Source organism: Saccostrea cucullata, unplaced genomic scaffold, assembly GCF_032062105.1.
Source record: "Saccostrea cucullata isolate Sc308-1 unplaced genomic scaffold, CSIRO_AGI_Scuc_v1 ctg330, whole genome shotgun sequence".
NCBI lineage: Eukaryota > Metazoa > Mollusca > Bivalvia > Ostreida > Ostreidae > Saccostrea > Saccostrea cuccullata.
In genome coordinates, this window is record NW_026935947.1 from 275,192 (window position 1) to 293,855 (window position 18,664).

At 32.4% G+C, this 18,664-nt stretch overlaps 2 protein-coding genes across 16 annotated transcripts in view; both read left to right on the top strand.

Annotated features, from left to right (window-relative positions):
• Positions 1-917, top strand: part of LOC134244326 (CAP-Gly domain-containing linker protein 1-like) — a 43,736-nt gene extending 42,819 nt beyond the window's left edge. For all 15 annotated transcript variants that reach the window (XM_062726586.1, XM_062726585.1, XM_062726588.1 and 12 more), the window contains one exon: positions 378-917. In XM_062726586.1, coding sequence (XP_062582570.1) covers positions 378-763 — 386 coding nt within the window. In that variant the 3' untranslated portion in view covers positions 764-917. The remainder of the gene's footprint in view (positions 1-377) is intronic.
• A 3,740-nt stretch (positions 918-4,657) lies between these two features.
• On the top strand, positions 4,658-14,883 carry LOC134244328 (ceramide glucosyltransferase-like). The gene is made up of 9 exons (XM_062726601.1): positions 4,658-4,848; positions 9,159-9,297; positions 10,104-10,206; positions 10,587-10,688; positions 11,074-11,186; positions 11,737-11,915; positions 12,074-12,160; positions 12,534-12,723; positions 13,232-14,883. The coding sequence occupies exons 1-9, from the start codon at positions 4,673-4,675 to the stop codon at positions 13,394-13,396; spliced, it is 1,254 nt and encodes a 417-aa protein (XP_062582585.1). The 5' UTR covers positions 4,658-4,672; the 3' UTR covers positions 13,397-14,883.
• Positions 14,884-18,664: the final 3,781 nt, after the last annotated feature.

Here is an 18,664-nt window from a genome sequence, read left to right on the forward strand (position 1 = left end):
CCCCCCCCCCCCCCCACCTCCCCATAATAAGGCATGTTTATCTCAGTAGAATGTGGATTAAATCATTTTGTCACATTTTTGGCTTAAAATGTATTTGTTTTATAAAGAGATTGTACAAGCAATAATACCATTAAAATTTTTTAAAACTAATAATTATAAAACTTTAAAAAAAAAAAATATTTCCATAAAAAATTTTCAATCGTTAAGGCTTTAGCTCAGTCATAGTATATCATTTACAAATGTTTGGAGATAAATCTTTGACTAATCTTCATCAGTTGAAGCTTAAAGGTACACTAACCAGATATTTTTGAAGCTTTGCAAAAAATACAAGAAGGATATTTTTTTATCAAATTTTAAAATATTTTTTTCTCTCTCAGAATTCCATGATCCGTGCGAAGCAGCAACAGGTTCAGTAGAACATCGTGAGAGCCGGGCCGACACGATACCATCACCACCTGAGGAAATATCAGAGGAACCCTCGAAGAGTTTTATCTTCAATGATCCTAAACAATCACCAAAAAATACGAATAATCGTGATCAAACTTCGTTATTAACTGCTGCTGACCCGAAAACGGAAGGATTGCCGGCTAATTACAAATACCTCAAAAATGAAGGAAATGATAACGGCCACCAAAATGAAGCACCTCCCGGGGATGAAGTGTTAAGTGGCGAGGTTACAGAGGAGGGAGAACGAGGGCCTGTAGAAAGTGAAACTGGGAACGAAACTGAAGGGAAAATGGACGATTCATGTCGTGTTAGCTAATATAAAATAACATGCACATACAGATCTATAATTATGTTAAATCATTTATTAAAGTAAATATATTAGCAGAATATATTCAGAATATGTTAATTAACCTTTAACAGTCCGTACAATTATATACTATTTAGTGGAGATTTAATATTGAGTAAAGTAGGTTTCATTTCATTACTTTATTAAGATATACAATTAGATTATATCAAAATGAATGATATAATTTGCACATGTACATCTTCTATATTTAGAGTAAACTTTGGGCATTAAATGTATTTATAAAATCGTGTATAATAAATCCTATCTAACTTTAGCCTGTTCCTTGTTGGATTATTGCATCTCTTGCGTTATTCACCCATTCTCAATATAAGGGCTCAAATGATGTCGCCTCATTTTCATTTAAAAGAAATACCACTGATGTAATTTTTAAATATATATAGTCATATAACAATGAATAAGAATTCATATAATTATCGATCTGAAAGGGTATTTAAGGAGTTCCAAATTCAAATATAGTAGCCTATTTGAAATGTACGTTACTGTCGAGGCAAATATTATTCTGAATCCCCTCTGTGTAATATATATTTTGATTCTCAAGTAAAAATTTTCTGATAAGTTAAACCTTGTATCATATATATTTCTTTTCATAACAATAAATACATTTTCTTTGTGATAATAAATAATTTTTATTGTGCAATGTCCCTGTCGCTTAATTCTATTTCAACCACATTACAAACAAACACAAAGATTATACACCTGATAGTTTTGTTCTCCTTTATTTATTGATGGGCTAAATTTGAAATTTCAAAGGATTAATATATATAATGTAACATGAAATTGAACAACTTGAGCAACTTTTATAAATATGTTTACGGAATGAAAGACATTTTCAATCGTAGAGATAAGAAAGAAATGTACGTTACCTATATTCTTCCATTAAGAATACATATTAAGTAGAAAATATCACGACTCTGAATAAGCAATGTGTGTATCCTGTAAACTGGCAAAGACGTTTTGCTTAACACAATTAAAAATTATTTTTTACATGAAAAGTGATCATTTGAAATGTACGTGACTGAAATGTACGTTACCATGAAATTCGAATTAAGTGAATCTCGCACGAATTTTCATGTATTCTAATACTTTCACACACTCGAATGTGTACACAAAGGAAAGTTTCAAAGGTTGGAGGTCGGCTAAATCCCAAAATTAATAAAAAGAAACGTCTCTGCTGAGGAAAAAAATATATTAAGGTCAATTATTATGTAATATAATTTTGATACCTGGTATATATTTCTGAATACGAAACCTGTATGATGCATTTCTTATGATATGCAGGTTCAAATAGTATCAATATATTGCGCGTCTAACGTATGCTTGTTTGATTTTTATATTTGAAATGTACGTTACGTATGGTAACGTACATTTTATGTATTTCTAACTGATATTTTTTTTAATTTAGTCAATGAATTGCGTTTACACGAGCGAAACAAAATTATCGTTACAATCCATTTGACAACTGGCCACATCTAAATGCACCCCAATCCTCGTAAATGTTTTAAACTGTTACCACATGCTAGAAAATTTATTTCTAAGTGTCTTAAATTCATCTTTGGCAACCTTTTTGCAGTTTGTTTACTTTTCATGTGCGTTTTCGTTAATATTAATTGAATTGTTGTTGATAATTTAAAACAAGGTATGCATAGGCTTATAATTGGTAAAACAAAACAAAACAAAACAAAAAAGAAAAGAAAAAGAAACAAAACAAATAAACCTAGAACACAAGACGGTCACGTACATTTCAAATACTGAAAGGCACACTAATTTTTCTAAATTAGTCATTAAGATGACCAGAGTTAATATATCAGTTTTGTTTGAATCATTGCATTTTGGGTTATCTTTTTCCAGATCTGCTGAAAAGCACGTATGTTTGTGTTTTGAAAAACGATGTTGCAACATACTAAATGAAATTGTTAACAAGACTGTCGATGGATATATTCGGAATAGATTTATGTTAAGTTTCAATAGATCATAGCAAAATACATCTGACTCTTATATTTTTTTGTCTGTAACCTTGTACACAGTTAGAAGTAACTAGGCTACGACCGGTGTCAATTTCAGCGAAACAGCACAAAAGAATGGTTATGAACTGAGGTGTACGGGACTCCCCAATAATATGTGAAATGAACGTTACCGAAGTGACGTGACATTCATGTAGTTGATGAAATAACCTCGTTTGTTACATTATGATTTCTTATATTACTGCCTTAAAACGCTTCATTGATATGATTTTTATGTCAATAATTGCTTTTTTTTCAATATTTTCTTATTACTAATTTTCATATTATTACAAGCTTGAAATGTACGTTACCTACTCATATTCTGAGGCAATCGTGTCTTTATAGTGGTGATTGTGACATATAACACAATGTGATTACATAGAGAATCTTTTTTGGAATAAACTGAAACAAAACGATGAATTTTTAGATGAATTTTAGATGAATTTTAAGCTTTTTATTAAATAGAAATATATCTTGAAATGTACGTTACATTTACATAGTTTTCTAAATCGGCATGGATATATGTTAAAAAAGACAATAACTACAAAATAGAATTTTACTACATGTACATGTTAGGTTCCAGTATCTATTAAAAATGACAAGATTCCAAACTGATCGCTCTTAATAAAAACAGAGAGAAGAATTGAGAGCATATATTTAAATAATGTTTTTACACATCTGGATCAAAAAGTAACCTTTGTTTTTTGAAAGGAAAAATCAAACGCACGTTCGTTTGCCGAGAAAATATGTTGGTGACAGAGTTGGTAGGAAGTGCTGGTGTTAAGATGAGATATTCCAATTGTGATTTTAATGACTACATTTTTTTTGACATATTTTTTTGGACATTGAAGAAAGAGTAACGTACATTTCAAGCTACATTTCTGAATAAAATCACCCTCTACTTTATCGTCTTGTCATTATTTCATGTATTATAATTTGATGAAAAAAATCTGGAAACAAAATCTTCAGATACTTTCTTTCAAAGGTAATTGATAGAAAAATTGTTATCTTGAACTTCATTTTTTAAAAAATCAGAGAGGCATTTGTGCCCTTATATTGAGAATGGGTGTATTGTTTAATTTTTCTTTATAGTTTTTCATGTTTTTATATATGTCAATAAACAGGAAGAATTAATGGAAAGGTTTTTTTTCATCATCAAGGCTTATTCACAATTGCATGTATTATATATATTTTTTCCCTGTTTTAGTTGTATATAATGTATATATGTTATTTAAAATATTGCACCTCATGTACCATATTTTGGTTTGAACTTTGAGAGAATAAATATTGAACTTGAGTATATATATATGTGTTAATTAAAATAATTTTATTTATTTAACTAATGATTCATTTGATTGTTTATCTATTGAATTCATATGTTTGGATGTGTGTATTAATTGTTAATACAACGTTATCTTTATATAATTTCGAAAAAAGGGGATATCAAATATAGCTGAGATCTTTGTAAGGTCTAGGCTATGTCATATTAATTATTGACTATTATTAATCTACGTAACAACTGCGGTTGTTCAACAATGCATGTTTTTAATATTTATGTACAGCAAAGTACAAACAAACATTTTATTTAAGGCAATATTCATGCACTTGTACAATGTTAATATTAAAGTATTCTGGGTACGTGTCTTGAAACTTAGAAACACCCAAACAAACACAAACATGTCCAGTGTTGTTAAGCCAACGTTAAAATTGCGCGCTCAGCGGTCATTTTTAAAGTTAAAATTAAGTAAACAAAATAAGTAACGAAATAAATAATTTATAGTCATCATACGGAAGGTCATTAAACATGATTTTCCTGATAAAACAATGACTAAGATGATGATACAGACAGCTCTTCACTATGTCGACTGCGCATGTCCGTGATGTCACAGTTACAATATCATTAGAGAGGCGAACACACGAAAGTCACCATGATAATATGAGCGTAGCTCACTATTTTGCTTTCTCTCTTGCTATTTTAATTTTAGGAGGATGGTGTTTCGTTTGGTTTATGCATATTTTGGCCATAATCTATGGGTAAGTACATTACATTTTTATTCATAATGGTATTTTTAGTATTTTTTATCAAAAGACAAGCACGGCATGTCACCGTCGTGACCAGAAAACATCAAATAATCAAGTTTTTATCTATACTGACTGATATAAATCAACAACATTAATTAATAAGTTTGAAAGGTTTGTCTGTGTACATTAAATTATTAATTATCTGATCCCAGAATACTGTATGACTCCATAACATGGAGGAATGCCGAATTTCGACATGCCGGTAAAAATGGGCGGGGTGTTGGGGCATGAATACGTACTTCGGTATTCCGCATTGCTTGTTTGACAGAGAAATTCATTACAGATGACCGGTATGACTAAGAACTGATTTGTATCGACTTCAGATTGGGTCAAGATTACAGATATATTAACTACGTTTTGATTAACAAACAGAGATAGTTACTTAGTACAAACCGGAAGACATAGATGTAAATCACATCTTTTGAACCTGTGCCTGTGGACTGGTTTACTTTTCATTAGGTTTAAATTTTTTCGGTATTTGTTGAAATATTCATCGAATCTCATTGCCCTGGTAGAAGGGTTATAGGCTGTGAAGTAGTACCCAACACTCTGTACTCAGGGTAGTCATATGATGATAGTAATTATACCCTTTTCTGAGTCCTTGAACATGGAACACACTTTAATGAAAAGATCTCTTTCATTGAAGTGAAAAGCTTCTACCTCAACACTGACCCACCAAAGCAATCAAAATGCACAGACAAACAATCATTACTGAAGTAAATAATGGTTTACTTGCAAAGGATTTGCTATATCTGTCGATTTTCAATGTGCTCTTTCTATATTGATTTATATACATGATATATATACCTTGAGGTAGCTAGCAAAAAAAAAAAAATATTTTATCTGCTAAGGAAACACACCAGGGAAGTTGTTTTCCTATAATTGTTTGACATCCTTAAAGGGGTTTTGTTGTTACAGATGTAGCTCTATCAACAGGAAAGGCAATTATTTAATCTATTATAAATTATAAATTTGTATTTGATTGATTATCTCTTTTGGAGTAATTGAGTGATATGCCTATAGTGAAGAGGTCTTATCCGGTAATTCAGAATTGAAAAGTCTACTAAAAATGAGTTTGTTGGTTTTATGAACTTTTTAAGTTTGCCAGGTCATGTCCTTGACATACTGTTGTTTAATTCCCCCTTCCGTTCTCTCTCCTCAAATTATCCCTAAGTCAGAGGTGATATACTATGGAAATTATTATGTCACAATCAGTGATTTATGTACATGAAGTGTTACATGTATTCTATACTATGTTGTGTACACACACATATGTTACATAAAAGTGACTGCTAATTATTTGCTAACTGCTGAGAAACAGTGTATGGATAATCGACACAGCTTTGGGAAACTAAATAGTACCAGTGTGTATGTCCCTGACATAATTCACAAAAAAGAGTCAGCTGAAAATTCTGTCATTGTCAAGAATTCTCAAGTTTATTTGACCTTGTTTTCATTGCCCCTTTTTTAATGTATTCAAAATCTAAGAATGCTTTCATGCAGAGAAACTTCTACTAGTTCTACACACACATCTATCTTTCCTTATAATAATGATATTTACGGTAATGGCAAAAAATATTTCTGTGACAATCATGACCAAAATAAGTCTGCTGCATAGTTGTGGTGTGTATTTATGTCTTCTTGCAAAGTCCTAAAAGAAATGTGTAAACATGGAGTTGATTGGGGCCAGGTAAAACCAGTTTCTAGACGGTTTTGTTTTTGTCGTCATGTGGATGACAATACCTTCATAGGTCAGGGTCAAAGGGGATTATCGTCCCATGAATTACAATACTATTCTGTTGAAATACCATGGTACACTCGATACTTACAGGAAATTAGTATGGATACATGTTCAAGAGGGCAGTTTTATAAATTAACAAAGTAGGAAGTACTTCAAGTGTTAGAAATAAAACGTTCTGCTGGGAGGATTGTACGTAGATAGGAAGTATTTGTATGAGGGACTATAAATTCATAAGTGGCCCTGAGTAATGTGGGATTAAACCTAGAAATCTGTATATTTTATAATCCAGATGAGTTTATGTTACTAAGCAGGATAGTCATAAGCCAATATTATAAAATGGGTCCTTTTCAAAATGTTCTTCTATCCAAGTTTCATTGCAGTATAAACTGTATAAACTGCAGTTATGGGCATGGAGTGTGAAAAGTGGCAGAAATTTGGTATCATAAAAAAATTTTATGATGCAAAACTTTTATATATTAAGTGACAGTGAATGTTTCTAACAACATGACAACTGTGAATCATGCATATTTGAGAGGGCATTAGAGTAAAACTATGTCCCCAGGCAAGGAATCATTGATCAGCATGAAAGAACAGATTTACACATTGTAACAAGGAGCCCTGCAGCCCTTGTGACCATTCTAAAGTGTTTGTAATAAATCAAGTGAATTGTTCTGTAGTAAGTTAGCCCTTCCTCATCAGTGGAATCTTGTTATTCAGCCCCCTTATATCCACCAGGGGACACAATTAAATAGAAGTTACACACTGGACTCAATTTAATGAAAGCCCTCTTCTGAACCTATACATGTATCAGTCCCAGTTCTTTTTGGACTGTAAGTGTGTAAATTGTTCACATAAACAAGATAATGGGGCATTGTTATCAGTTATGTCAATTTGTATTTAATGAAGTGTAGTATACCTAGTACAGTGAAATGAAACCAGTTAGTACTGGGTATGATGAACTAGAGATAGTACTCAGGTTATCATATCAGCTCAAATGGATTCTGTGGATTTTTATCAGTAGTTGTGATAGCTGGGAGACATTTCACAGTCAATGTTTAAAGTAGCTAATTAATAGAACATGCATGTCTGTGGGGGAGTGGCAGATGCCAATTAAGTAGTCAGAGAGGTTGAAGAGGGGAGGGATGGATAAACACAATATTAAGTTGATTACTAAGATGCTTTTGACGACCAGTCTACATGCATATTTGGGTTGATTATTAGGATAAGGAATGGATGATTGTTAATTTTCATCACGGGGTTTGAAATGTCACGAGAGATTATTGATTGAAAAAATACCTATTTTAAAAACTTTTACAGGACCAAATGATTTTGTTGTGAGGTATATGGTGTATTGAAGAATAAGAGCACAGGACTGAAGTCTCAAAAAAGTGAAAAAAGTTTTGGTGACATATACATGATAAATTTAAACACATTTTATCTGAGTTGATTTAAAGACCTATTTTTCATTATTCCTGACCTTGGCTTGCATGATAAACCTTAATGTATGGTTGATACATTTAGTCTCTGAGGCCTTGTCGTGGTATGAAGTGTGGGCAAGCATAAAATGTCTTTCACCTTAGAGGACTCTGGTTGCTATAGACTCAAGGAGTCGCATTCTATGGTTTCCAAACAGTGCGGGAAGGTTATTGATAGTTGGAATTAAATGTCCCACAATACACATTAAGTCTTCACCATGCTCACCACTGGCATTTGAAAAAGTAAAGGGAAATCTTTAAATAACTTATTTTTTCATTGCTTTGTTTTCTGTCTATGCAGTCCTTCAGAGTGGGTGATTTTAAATGACATATAAGGGATATTCTGTTAATATTTTGTATTATTAAAATGGATTATTCAATTGGGCCTTTGGTACATGTAGAGGATCCAGTTTAAAGTAGTTTTAGTCTTTTTAGAATTAAATAAATGAAGCCATTTCAAACAAACATTAAATGTATGATTATGCAAAGAATAAGTCTAAGAAGCATGGAAAGTATATTCCAATATATGTAATAATGATCTTTATGGAACCCAAGTGCAATTGGATATTAATCTTTGGTTATTAAAGGTCTTTATATGTGATATTTAATATCGTGTTGGGACTTGAGTGGTCGGTCGGTACATAAGTCGCGGTTTGTTTTCATCGTTGGTAGGGATGACAGGACTATCTCTCTACGAATGATTGCCATTGTCAGTGATAGTCCGTTAGAAATATATAATGTTGTAGTACTATAAGTAGAGTTTTCACGGATGCATAACTAGGTCAAATTCCTGACCCGAATGCCTCTCCTTTAAATGAGAATTAGGTGAACTGAGAAAACATGAATGAAACACAGTATGAGTGGAATGTGCGTGGATAAAGCCATTTAATTGAGAAAACAATCACAAAACTAAGATACAGTTTCTTAAAAAAAATTCCCATCAGTACATCATTACCCATAATTAAGTACATGTACGAATACACAGACTTATGAAATCATATACACAAAGTAATCTTTCTGAAATGCATGATTGTTTTTCTTTTCAGAAAATATCGTCTACACCATCCCATTCCGCCTCCCTCCCCGGAAGACCTCCAGGGCGTGTCCATCATTAAACCTCTGGTCGGGGTGGATCCAAATCTTTATTTCAATTTAGAGTCTTTCTTTACAACTGTCTATCCCTCTGTAAGTATTGAATTAACACTCATCTATTATCTTATGTATTTGTTTATTGTTGGTATTAACAATTAAATTTTACCATGGTGTTTAACTATGTTTTTATTCTCAGACTATAGTGATCCTTAGTTAAAGAAACATGAATTATTCATATTTTTTACATTATTCAAGTGATAGTCGGGAGAGTTATAATTAGAAATGCACTAACTGCAGGGAAATATGTTCCAGGCTACTGGATGCCTCATTTTCCCCTTGATCCATTAACTTTAAAGCAAATGTCAACCCAGGGGGATATGAATGCATCTGCTCTGATGCAAACTATAGTAAATTTGCTTCCCTGAATATTGAATGTTTTTCAGTGGTAAAATTGCTTGCAAAATGAATTTGTGCAGCATGGGGAAAAATGCAAAATAAGCATGGTGTGAAATGAAGGAGGGGAAAATCCACTATCTGGCCATCAAGACATGTTTGAACTCTGAGTCATCTATTAACTTCAGTAATACACATATGTTACCATATGTTGGGGGCCCCGATACTGTTTCCCATATGCAGTCTTTTGGGGGAGATATTGATAAAATTTTATCAGGCTATATGCTTTCCTCTCATCCCATTAATTAGTCTAATTGATTCGAAAGCCTGCACTGCTGTGAAGATCATTAAATTTACACATTAGCAAATTTTACTTTAATGGTAGAGCCCTATATAGTTACTTTTTCAGTATCTTTTAGAAGGAGCATTTACTTTCTAGCTTACTAAGGTAATGATATTTTCATTGCTTATTCAAATGACTTGCATATATTTTTTTTCTTTTTCAGTTTGAACTTCTTTTCTGCTTACAAGATGAAAGTGATCCAGCTCTTATGGTTGTTAAAGCCTTAATGGAAAAATACCCAAAAGTAGATGCTAAAATTTTCATAGGTAAGTTTGCACATATGCTACAGTGGTTATATATATAGGGGGTGTTTTGTGACAATGTGTTGTAAGCCGTATCATTATCCCTGCGTTTAAAATCAATATCCTGGTATTGTAAGCAATGTGTCAAATCAATGTTGACTTGCTATTCCTTTGGGGGAGGGGGTCTGGTAAAGAAATTCTTTAGATTATGCAATGCAGCATCGTAGTAAATGTAAGAATGTTTTCTTTGCTTTGACACCCCCCCCCCAAAAAAAAATAATAAGTTAATGGCACATTTTTAAGGAAATCTGCAATGTTTAAGTGCACTGTTTATTTCATTTGACATTTAAAATATTTGCTATTTATTTATTGTATTCTTTACACTTGTCTTCATTTTTTTGTAGGTGTTAAATATGTTGGCCCCAATGGGAAAGTCAACAACATGTGCAAAGCATACGAGGCAGCCAAATATGATTTGATAGTTATATCTGATAGTAGTATTTTAAGTAAGTATTACAAATTCCATACTTCTGTGAATATGTAACTTTTTCTTCAGTGTCTAAAATTTAATCCTGAAGCTATTGATTTCAATGAACAGAAGAGAAAAAATAATGATAATTCCTGATTCTCATGAAATAACCATGACAACCCTATGTAGTCGTGATATTGTGTGAGAAAATGATGGATTTTTCTGTGCTGATATGATTGTAATGGACATGGAACAATCTCTGATTAATGAACGGGGTCAATTTTCAAAGTGTTAAGGACAGCAAATTGTTCATGTCAGATTGCATAGAAGGCAAAAGCCCATGCATCATCGTTATTAGATTTTTCGGAGTTTCCCTTGCAGGGATCGATACTAACGAGATTTCCTTATTATTACTTTTGCAGTGAATCCCGATACATTAATGGACATGATGTCTTTTATGAAACCTGATGTAGGGTTGGTTTTACAGATGCCATATTCATGTAATCGCAAAGGGTTCGCTGCTGTATATGAAAAAGTAAGTGTCAGACATGCATAAAATCCTATTCTATATACAGGTAATAATATACGTATATACAACATGAGGGTTCAGAATGTAGCATTGCTGCAAGGAATCTTCCTGGTGATAGTATGTCAGTGTTAAAAAGAAAGAAGAAAAAAACTGTTGAAAGCTTGATTGAGTCCATTATAAACTGTGTGAAATTATACTGTAATACAGTGTGAAATAGATCATGGAAATATTTAATCCTTTTCACCTTCATAAAGGACAAATGTTGGCTAAATATTCAAAAATGCAACAGGGAACAAAATTATTCAAAGAATAAACAAACTTTAATGTTTGGATGCAATAGAGTAGAAGAGTCTGTTAACAATTACATAACTTTAATACTACATGTAGTTTAAGAATAAGTTAGTTGGATGGTAGAACATCTTAAATAAATAAATAACAAATTAAAACTGTGGCCTAGCAGACAATTAGAATTTCAAATCCTGTGGAATATGCATGTTGATGCATATGTTTTTACGGTGTTTGCACTTGTAGTAATGCTTGTTATTGTCTGTTGCAGGTTTACTTTGGAACATTTCAGTCCAGAAACTGCCTTAGTGCTAACTCTGTAGGAATTAATTGTTCAACAGGCATGTCTTGCGCTTTCCGAAAAGACGTTTTAGAAAAATCAGGAGGACTTGCTCCTCTTGGCAAATATTTAGCTGAAGATTATTTTATCTCTGAAAATATAAGAAAAGAGTGAGTATCTGTCATTTGATTAATTTACAATTAATTTTTTTTTGTTTTGATAAGTATTACATGTACTTGAAGACAATAATATGTTTTTCTTATGGAATTATCAGCAATTTGTTCTTAATAATTGAACAACATGTAAGTTTTGATGTTGTCTTTTGCAGAGGATATAAAACAGTATTATGCAGTCAGCCAGCACAGCAGAATTCTGGACACTACAGCATGAGTCATTTTCATCAAAGACTCATCAGGTACAGATACATTGCACCATTAGGTGTCCATCATTCTAAACTCAACAGTAACATGCAATCTACACTTCAAGTCCATCATTAATCAAATGCAGAAGTAACAAGTTTCAAGCTTACCAAATAAAGTAGATACAGTAAAAATTGCTTAGGAGGAACTTAAATAAAAGGAAATCTTAGAAATAAGAAAACATTATCTTTTCCCCATCCTCCATATGATGACACTTATGGACATGAAAAAAATTCAAGTTCTTTAGGGAACTGATATGTACACAGTACTTCATAAGAAGGTTTAACTCTTTTCTAAAAAAAAATTCTGTAGGGTTGTTAACATGGGTTTGTGACTTGTGATTATAATTTGATTGATTTCGATCTACAGGTGGTCTCAGCTGCGCATCTCTCTGTTACCTCACCTCATCCTGTTTGAGCCGCTGTCCGAGTGTATGTTGATGGGCGTGGTGGCCTCCTGGGCCGCTGAATACATCTTTGGCATCAGTTCCATGGGCTTCTTCCTCATGCATGTTCTAGTCTGGTTCCTGTTTGATTACACCCTTATCACATGTGTCGAGGTAAGCTTACACAGGGTTTGTTTACGATTTGTTCAGCATGTTTGGGCAAATACCCTAGTCAGTGGAGCATAGTGACTCACAATGTTCATTAGAAATTTTAAAATTTTGCTTGAAGATGCAGACAGTGTTTCTAAGAAAAAGCTTTCAATTTTACTTTGTAATTTACTATTTAAGGAATCTTAAAAGCTAATGCATTATCAGATACCTGTACTTACAACTCCTATTGTTAAATGAAATTTTTAAAGAATGCTTTTATTTCATTTTAAAATACTTTACTTTTACAACCTTCCAAATTGCATTTTCTGCGGTTCTGCATTCATGACTATATAAAGTTGAATGAATATTTGAGTTGACTGTATAATTTAATTATCTTCTCATCTGTGAACTTTCTTAATATTGGTAAAAGAGTTGATCATGCATAAAGATCGTGAAAATAGAGTCTGTCTTAAGATGATCAATAAATAAGATAATTTCTGTAAGCTTATAGATTTTATGTCTCAATTTTCAGAATGGACCACTTCCTTTTTCCAAATTTGAATTCTTGGTTGCCTGGATGTTGCGGGAAGTGTTATCTATGTGGTTAACGATTCAGAGCCATAAGACCTCAATAGTGCAGTGGCGACACAAGAAATACAAAGTTCTGTGGGGTGGGACTATCGAGGAAATTGTGTGATTGTGGATTTATCGTGTAGAAAAGGACAGGATAAGAAACAAAGTTTCCACAGTGTGCAGTCTCTTCTGTTCCAAACTCTTACACACTTGGCTGGATCTGTCATCGTGTGCAAGCAATGTCATGAGAAGTAGACACAACCTCCTTAAGAAATCTCAGAGCATATTTTAAAGTGTACATCTGTCCATCATTCATCCAATTTAAGAAAAAAAAATATTTTGGATATAATGTGAACTATACACAAATTCAGATTTTTATCTCTGCTCATTTATTGATTTTTATGATAATTTGGATTGAATTGTTCCATTTAAGTCCAAAATTCTGTGGGTAGAAGAGGGTGGGTGGGTGTTAAATACAAAAAAAAATAGCAAATGATTGTAAATGAATACCATATTCCTGTCTGACAGGGGCTTTTTCAGGGGACAAAGTCCTGAATGACGACAGTATTATTACATCTTTTGTGAGATCTGAATACTCATTTTTTATAGCACTTAAGTCCTAGCACTGATTTCTACATGCATTGAGGCCTCTAGCAATTTAGGGACTCTGCAGGTAGAAAGTTTTGCCAAGCATTTGATGATATTCAGTTCACATTTGCCAAAATATTAATTGTTTACAAGATTTCTGTTAATTAACTGTTCAGTCTATTGTACCCAGGGTACTGATTTAAATATTTAAGTTAACATAAATGAATTGTCAATTGAGAAGAAGCTATGGTGAATTCAGTGCATGCTGTTTAGTGCTGGTCCTCTGGAATTTTATTTCATGTGTCCTCATTAGGAAAAAGTTTTTTCCATTTGTTCGTTAGTTTGTTTTAATTTGCATTTCATATGTGTTCTTCCTGTGTTACAGGAGTTTAGCGAAATGTTGCCATTGAAATCGAAAGTGATCAAATATTTGTGAATTGCTCACATGCAAACAAAAAGATAAATAATTAAATGGATAAATAAGAAACTTTTAGAAATTAAAACAAGTGGATAGATAAAATGTATACTTTGTTCATTCAAACAATGTTTTGTACATGTCAAAAATATTTTTATCCCCTCCCAAATAGTGCATTTACTCTTAACATGGCCTGACTGCTTTTTACCATATTTTGTGAATTGCAAAAATTTATAAATCGACGAGTACATTTTTATTAACCTTTAAATGTTTAATTTATGTCTGGTCAAGCATGTGCAAGTATAACACGGTTACCTGATTAGAGTTGATTGACATGGCGGGAGGAGCTATAGGTGTATGATTAAGAGATAGGAGTTCACCTTTGTCATCCTATTGCACAGGGCAGTTATAATGCAGCGGCATAAATTTATTATTGTACTGCATTATTATCAATAAAATCTGGTATAGACTAAGCCTTTACAAATCTCTTATCTCCGATTTATAATTTAGTACATACAAACTTATTAAACAATGCTTTAGTTATTATCAAAATTTTACCATGCTTTAATTAATATTAAAAAATGTTTAATATTGTAATGTAAATGAAATAGATGAAAATGTTAACCTTTAAGAATTTGTATTCATGTACCGATATGTTTCATTCTTGTTTCTCGATTTAGAATCAAAATTAAGATGTGTCATTATTCTTTTTGTGAATTAGATATATGTATTGATCGATAAATCACAGAAAATAACTTCTTGGGATTTGATTCTACTATTCAATTTGTCTGTTGTAATGTAATAGCCCCCATGCATTGATGACTCTGCGTGATATATTACCCTGGTCCACCAATAAACCGTGGGTAAAATGATCATCTCTTTGGTATGTGCTATTGCAGTTCAATTTTGTTATTCATGTCATTTTTTATACAAAAAAGAAATAAAAAAAGAAATTTTTATACTGAATAAATCATGTTTTCCTTATTTTTGTATATGTAGTATATGGAATATTAAGCACCACTGTAGAGAAAAGGATAGGATTAAATTTAACGTGTATGAATATGGATTTATTATATAGTATGTGTTACATTTATAACACAAGCATCCTGAAAGATGTGGCATTGGTAGAAAATTACGTGAAAACTAGGCTAAATGTAGTTCAATTATTTTGATGCATATTTATAAATATAGGACATTCTGAGGATGTCATTTTGGATCAAACTTGTTCCAGGCTAGAATTCTCAAAAGAATTTTATTAACGATGATATACGCAAAGTATGTATATCATTATTGTTAAATTGGGCAGTGTGTCAGATTTTTCTGGAGATAGGTGTAAAATTGTCTGACTGGAGACATCGATTGTTTGTATGACGTAAGATGGCGAGAGGTTGTGTTTTGTATACACATTTAATGTCATCCCGATAATTAATTAACCTACAGATCTAGACGGAATGTTGGCTGCACGCAAATTATTCATCAGCGAGATGCAGGTTATCTGGGATGTCGATGCAACATTTATTGAAGTACTGGAAAAAGACAATAGTGCTGACTCCACTCTCTCTATACCAGTATTTTCCTCAAGGTGCATTTACTCTTTATACTTCCAGTGCTCCTGTCGTTTACTAATTATTGAATAGAAATTCATATAAATTTTCTAATTCAACAATTTGTAAACGACACTCGATTGTCTAGCAATACCGAATTCATGCTCTCTCTCTCTCTCTCTCTCTCTCTCTCTCTCTCTCTCTCTCTCTCTCTCTCTGTATACTCATTAGGGAAATACCTTTATTAAACTTCAAGCGTAAATCGTGCATACATTTACAATATACCTTTGAAATTTTGTCATTACAATGGTTAAAAATAGATGTGTCCTTTTACGTATCGTTCTATTTCATCACTCGAACCTGAGTTTGGCAAGGAAATTTTTATTTAAGGTGTAATTGATATTTTTGATAAAACGTCCACTTTACGTGACTCTTGAAAAACTAAGGTTGCTAGTTACAAAAAATTCTATTTCACTGTTTAGATTCATTTAAACTCTGTACAAACAAAGTCAAGGATTTAAATCGTATCGCAACTTAATTATTCGGTCAAAATTTACATATCTTGTTTACAAACTGTAGCTGTGTTATCCCACATTATATAGATGGCTAAAGATTAGATTTCTACCTTGTTGAAAAGGATATGAAATAAGGGTGTCACGACATTTCGAAATCATTTTTTAAATTATTTAATTATAATTTTCAAGACTGGAGACAATTGATCTACAAGTATATACATACGATTTAAGGGGGGGGGGGGGTATATGCTTTTTGACAAATTGCTCTCCTTTTTGAACGAGAAAGAGAATACTGGTATCTAATCAGGATTTTTTAAAATTAATACTCATGGGGTTCCAAAACATTGTTTTTGATTTTAACAACATTAAGGGTACAATAAATTGACAATATTCACAGCAAATTGAGTATATTTCCCTCTCAAAATGATATTGTAAAGATTGTGGCACGTGCTGTTCTGTTCAAACCACTTTTTTTTCGATAACATACATTAGTGGTCATATATACCTCTTAAATTTAACTTAAGGTGACTGGCTCACAGTACATCTTCATCTATACGATAATTGAACTTTGGATTATCGTAATATGACGTGATATGAGGCAACTGTATAAAGCAACTGACCGTTGTTATTAGTATATACTTGTATTATCTGGTTGTTTTGTTTTAAACGCAGTTCTTAATGAACAAAATCGGAGAGGTTTTATATGTGACCTTTAGGTGAAGAACCCCTGACGAATAGTAACCCTTCAGCATTGTTTCTGTGGCATCTATTACAGGACTTGAATTAAACATAGGTACCGGGGTATATATCAAAAATGAATAAAAGAGAACATGCTACTCGTAACTTCTTTCCTTTCTTTCTTTCTTTCTTTCTTTTTTTTTTTTTTTGGTTTTTAAAATGTTTCAGCAGGATTCATGAAAAATCAAGCCGAATTTTTCTCCATTTTTTTTTTAAATCGATTTAGAATTTCTATGTCCTGTTACATTGAATTACTATTTCAAACTTTTATATACCCGGTAATATGAAATACAAAAATGTACAAATCAATCAAACGACCTCCACTGGGCTTGTGACAAACTGTCTAAATATGAACCAGGCCACATTTCTCCGTAACTGGGTGATAGATGTACTCTCGACACCTCAAGTTGGATCAAGAAAGAGTATACAGCGTAAAAAATAACCCTGCACACTAGCACTGAATATTTGAAATAAATTTCTGTCCAGATTTAGTAAATTTATCTTCAGTTACCCTTTAATGAATAATAAGCTTTTTAATTTCACATGGAAGGAAAGAGTATATTTTTATTAAAATCCTTTTCATAGGGGTTGGGAGATAAATTTAAAATACAACATGTATCTACTATATACTGAAGACGAACCCCAAACTCTATTTGACCTGTGCATTAGAAACATGAGCTGTCACTTTTTGAGACCATATGTATATCATGGTGTATATACATGTTTATATATCATGAGTTATAACTGGACTTGCCATGCAAAACGTCGGGGGTACGTCGGGGGGTGGGGGTGGGGTGAGGTTGGGGACACAGGTTCAATACGCACGAGTGGACCGATATTGTGAGATGCTGGGCTTAACCATTTATTCAATACGTGTCTTTTTTCCTTTCTATTTCAGACCAACTTATTTCCATTACAATTTAAAAAATATTCTTATTGTGTACATTTAAAAACGACTTCAGCAATAATATATTGCTATGGAATTATAAAGTAAATATTTGTTATAAAAAAAAAATATTCAAACCAACGCGAAGAAGAGGTCTTTTTCCTCCTACCATGACATATTAATCAATGAACCTAACTATGTGCATTCATGTTCTGTTCTTTTTCGTTCATCAATGGTTAACAAGAATTTAACTCATAAATTCAGACAAAATCGGGCAAACATATACTGAAAGGAAAAAGAAACGCAGGGTAAACTTTTGAGATGAATTAGATTTGTTTTTCTTAAAATATTTTTTAGTTTTCCTATCTAACTTTTAAAATCATCTTTCAAAAAGACATAACGAAATTCTCATTTGATTTTGTCCAATTATTCATGAGTTATTGAAGCTCAAATGACAATACCCCCCAAAATTGAAAATCGAAAACTCTTATTATCTTCAATGTCCATCTCGTGCATCTGTCAAGTCTTATTCCTCCTTTGCATGGAATTTCATCAGAGTGTTCATCTTTCAAACCCTGGCTATATTTAGCATGGGTAACCACGCAAAAAAATAAGTCAAACGGCGCGCGCATGCGCCAGTGAGATGTACAACAGTAAGTTGACTGGCTCAAAAAACCAAATTGCGGAATTGTTTTCTTTCAAATTT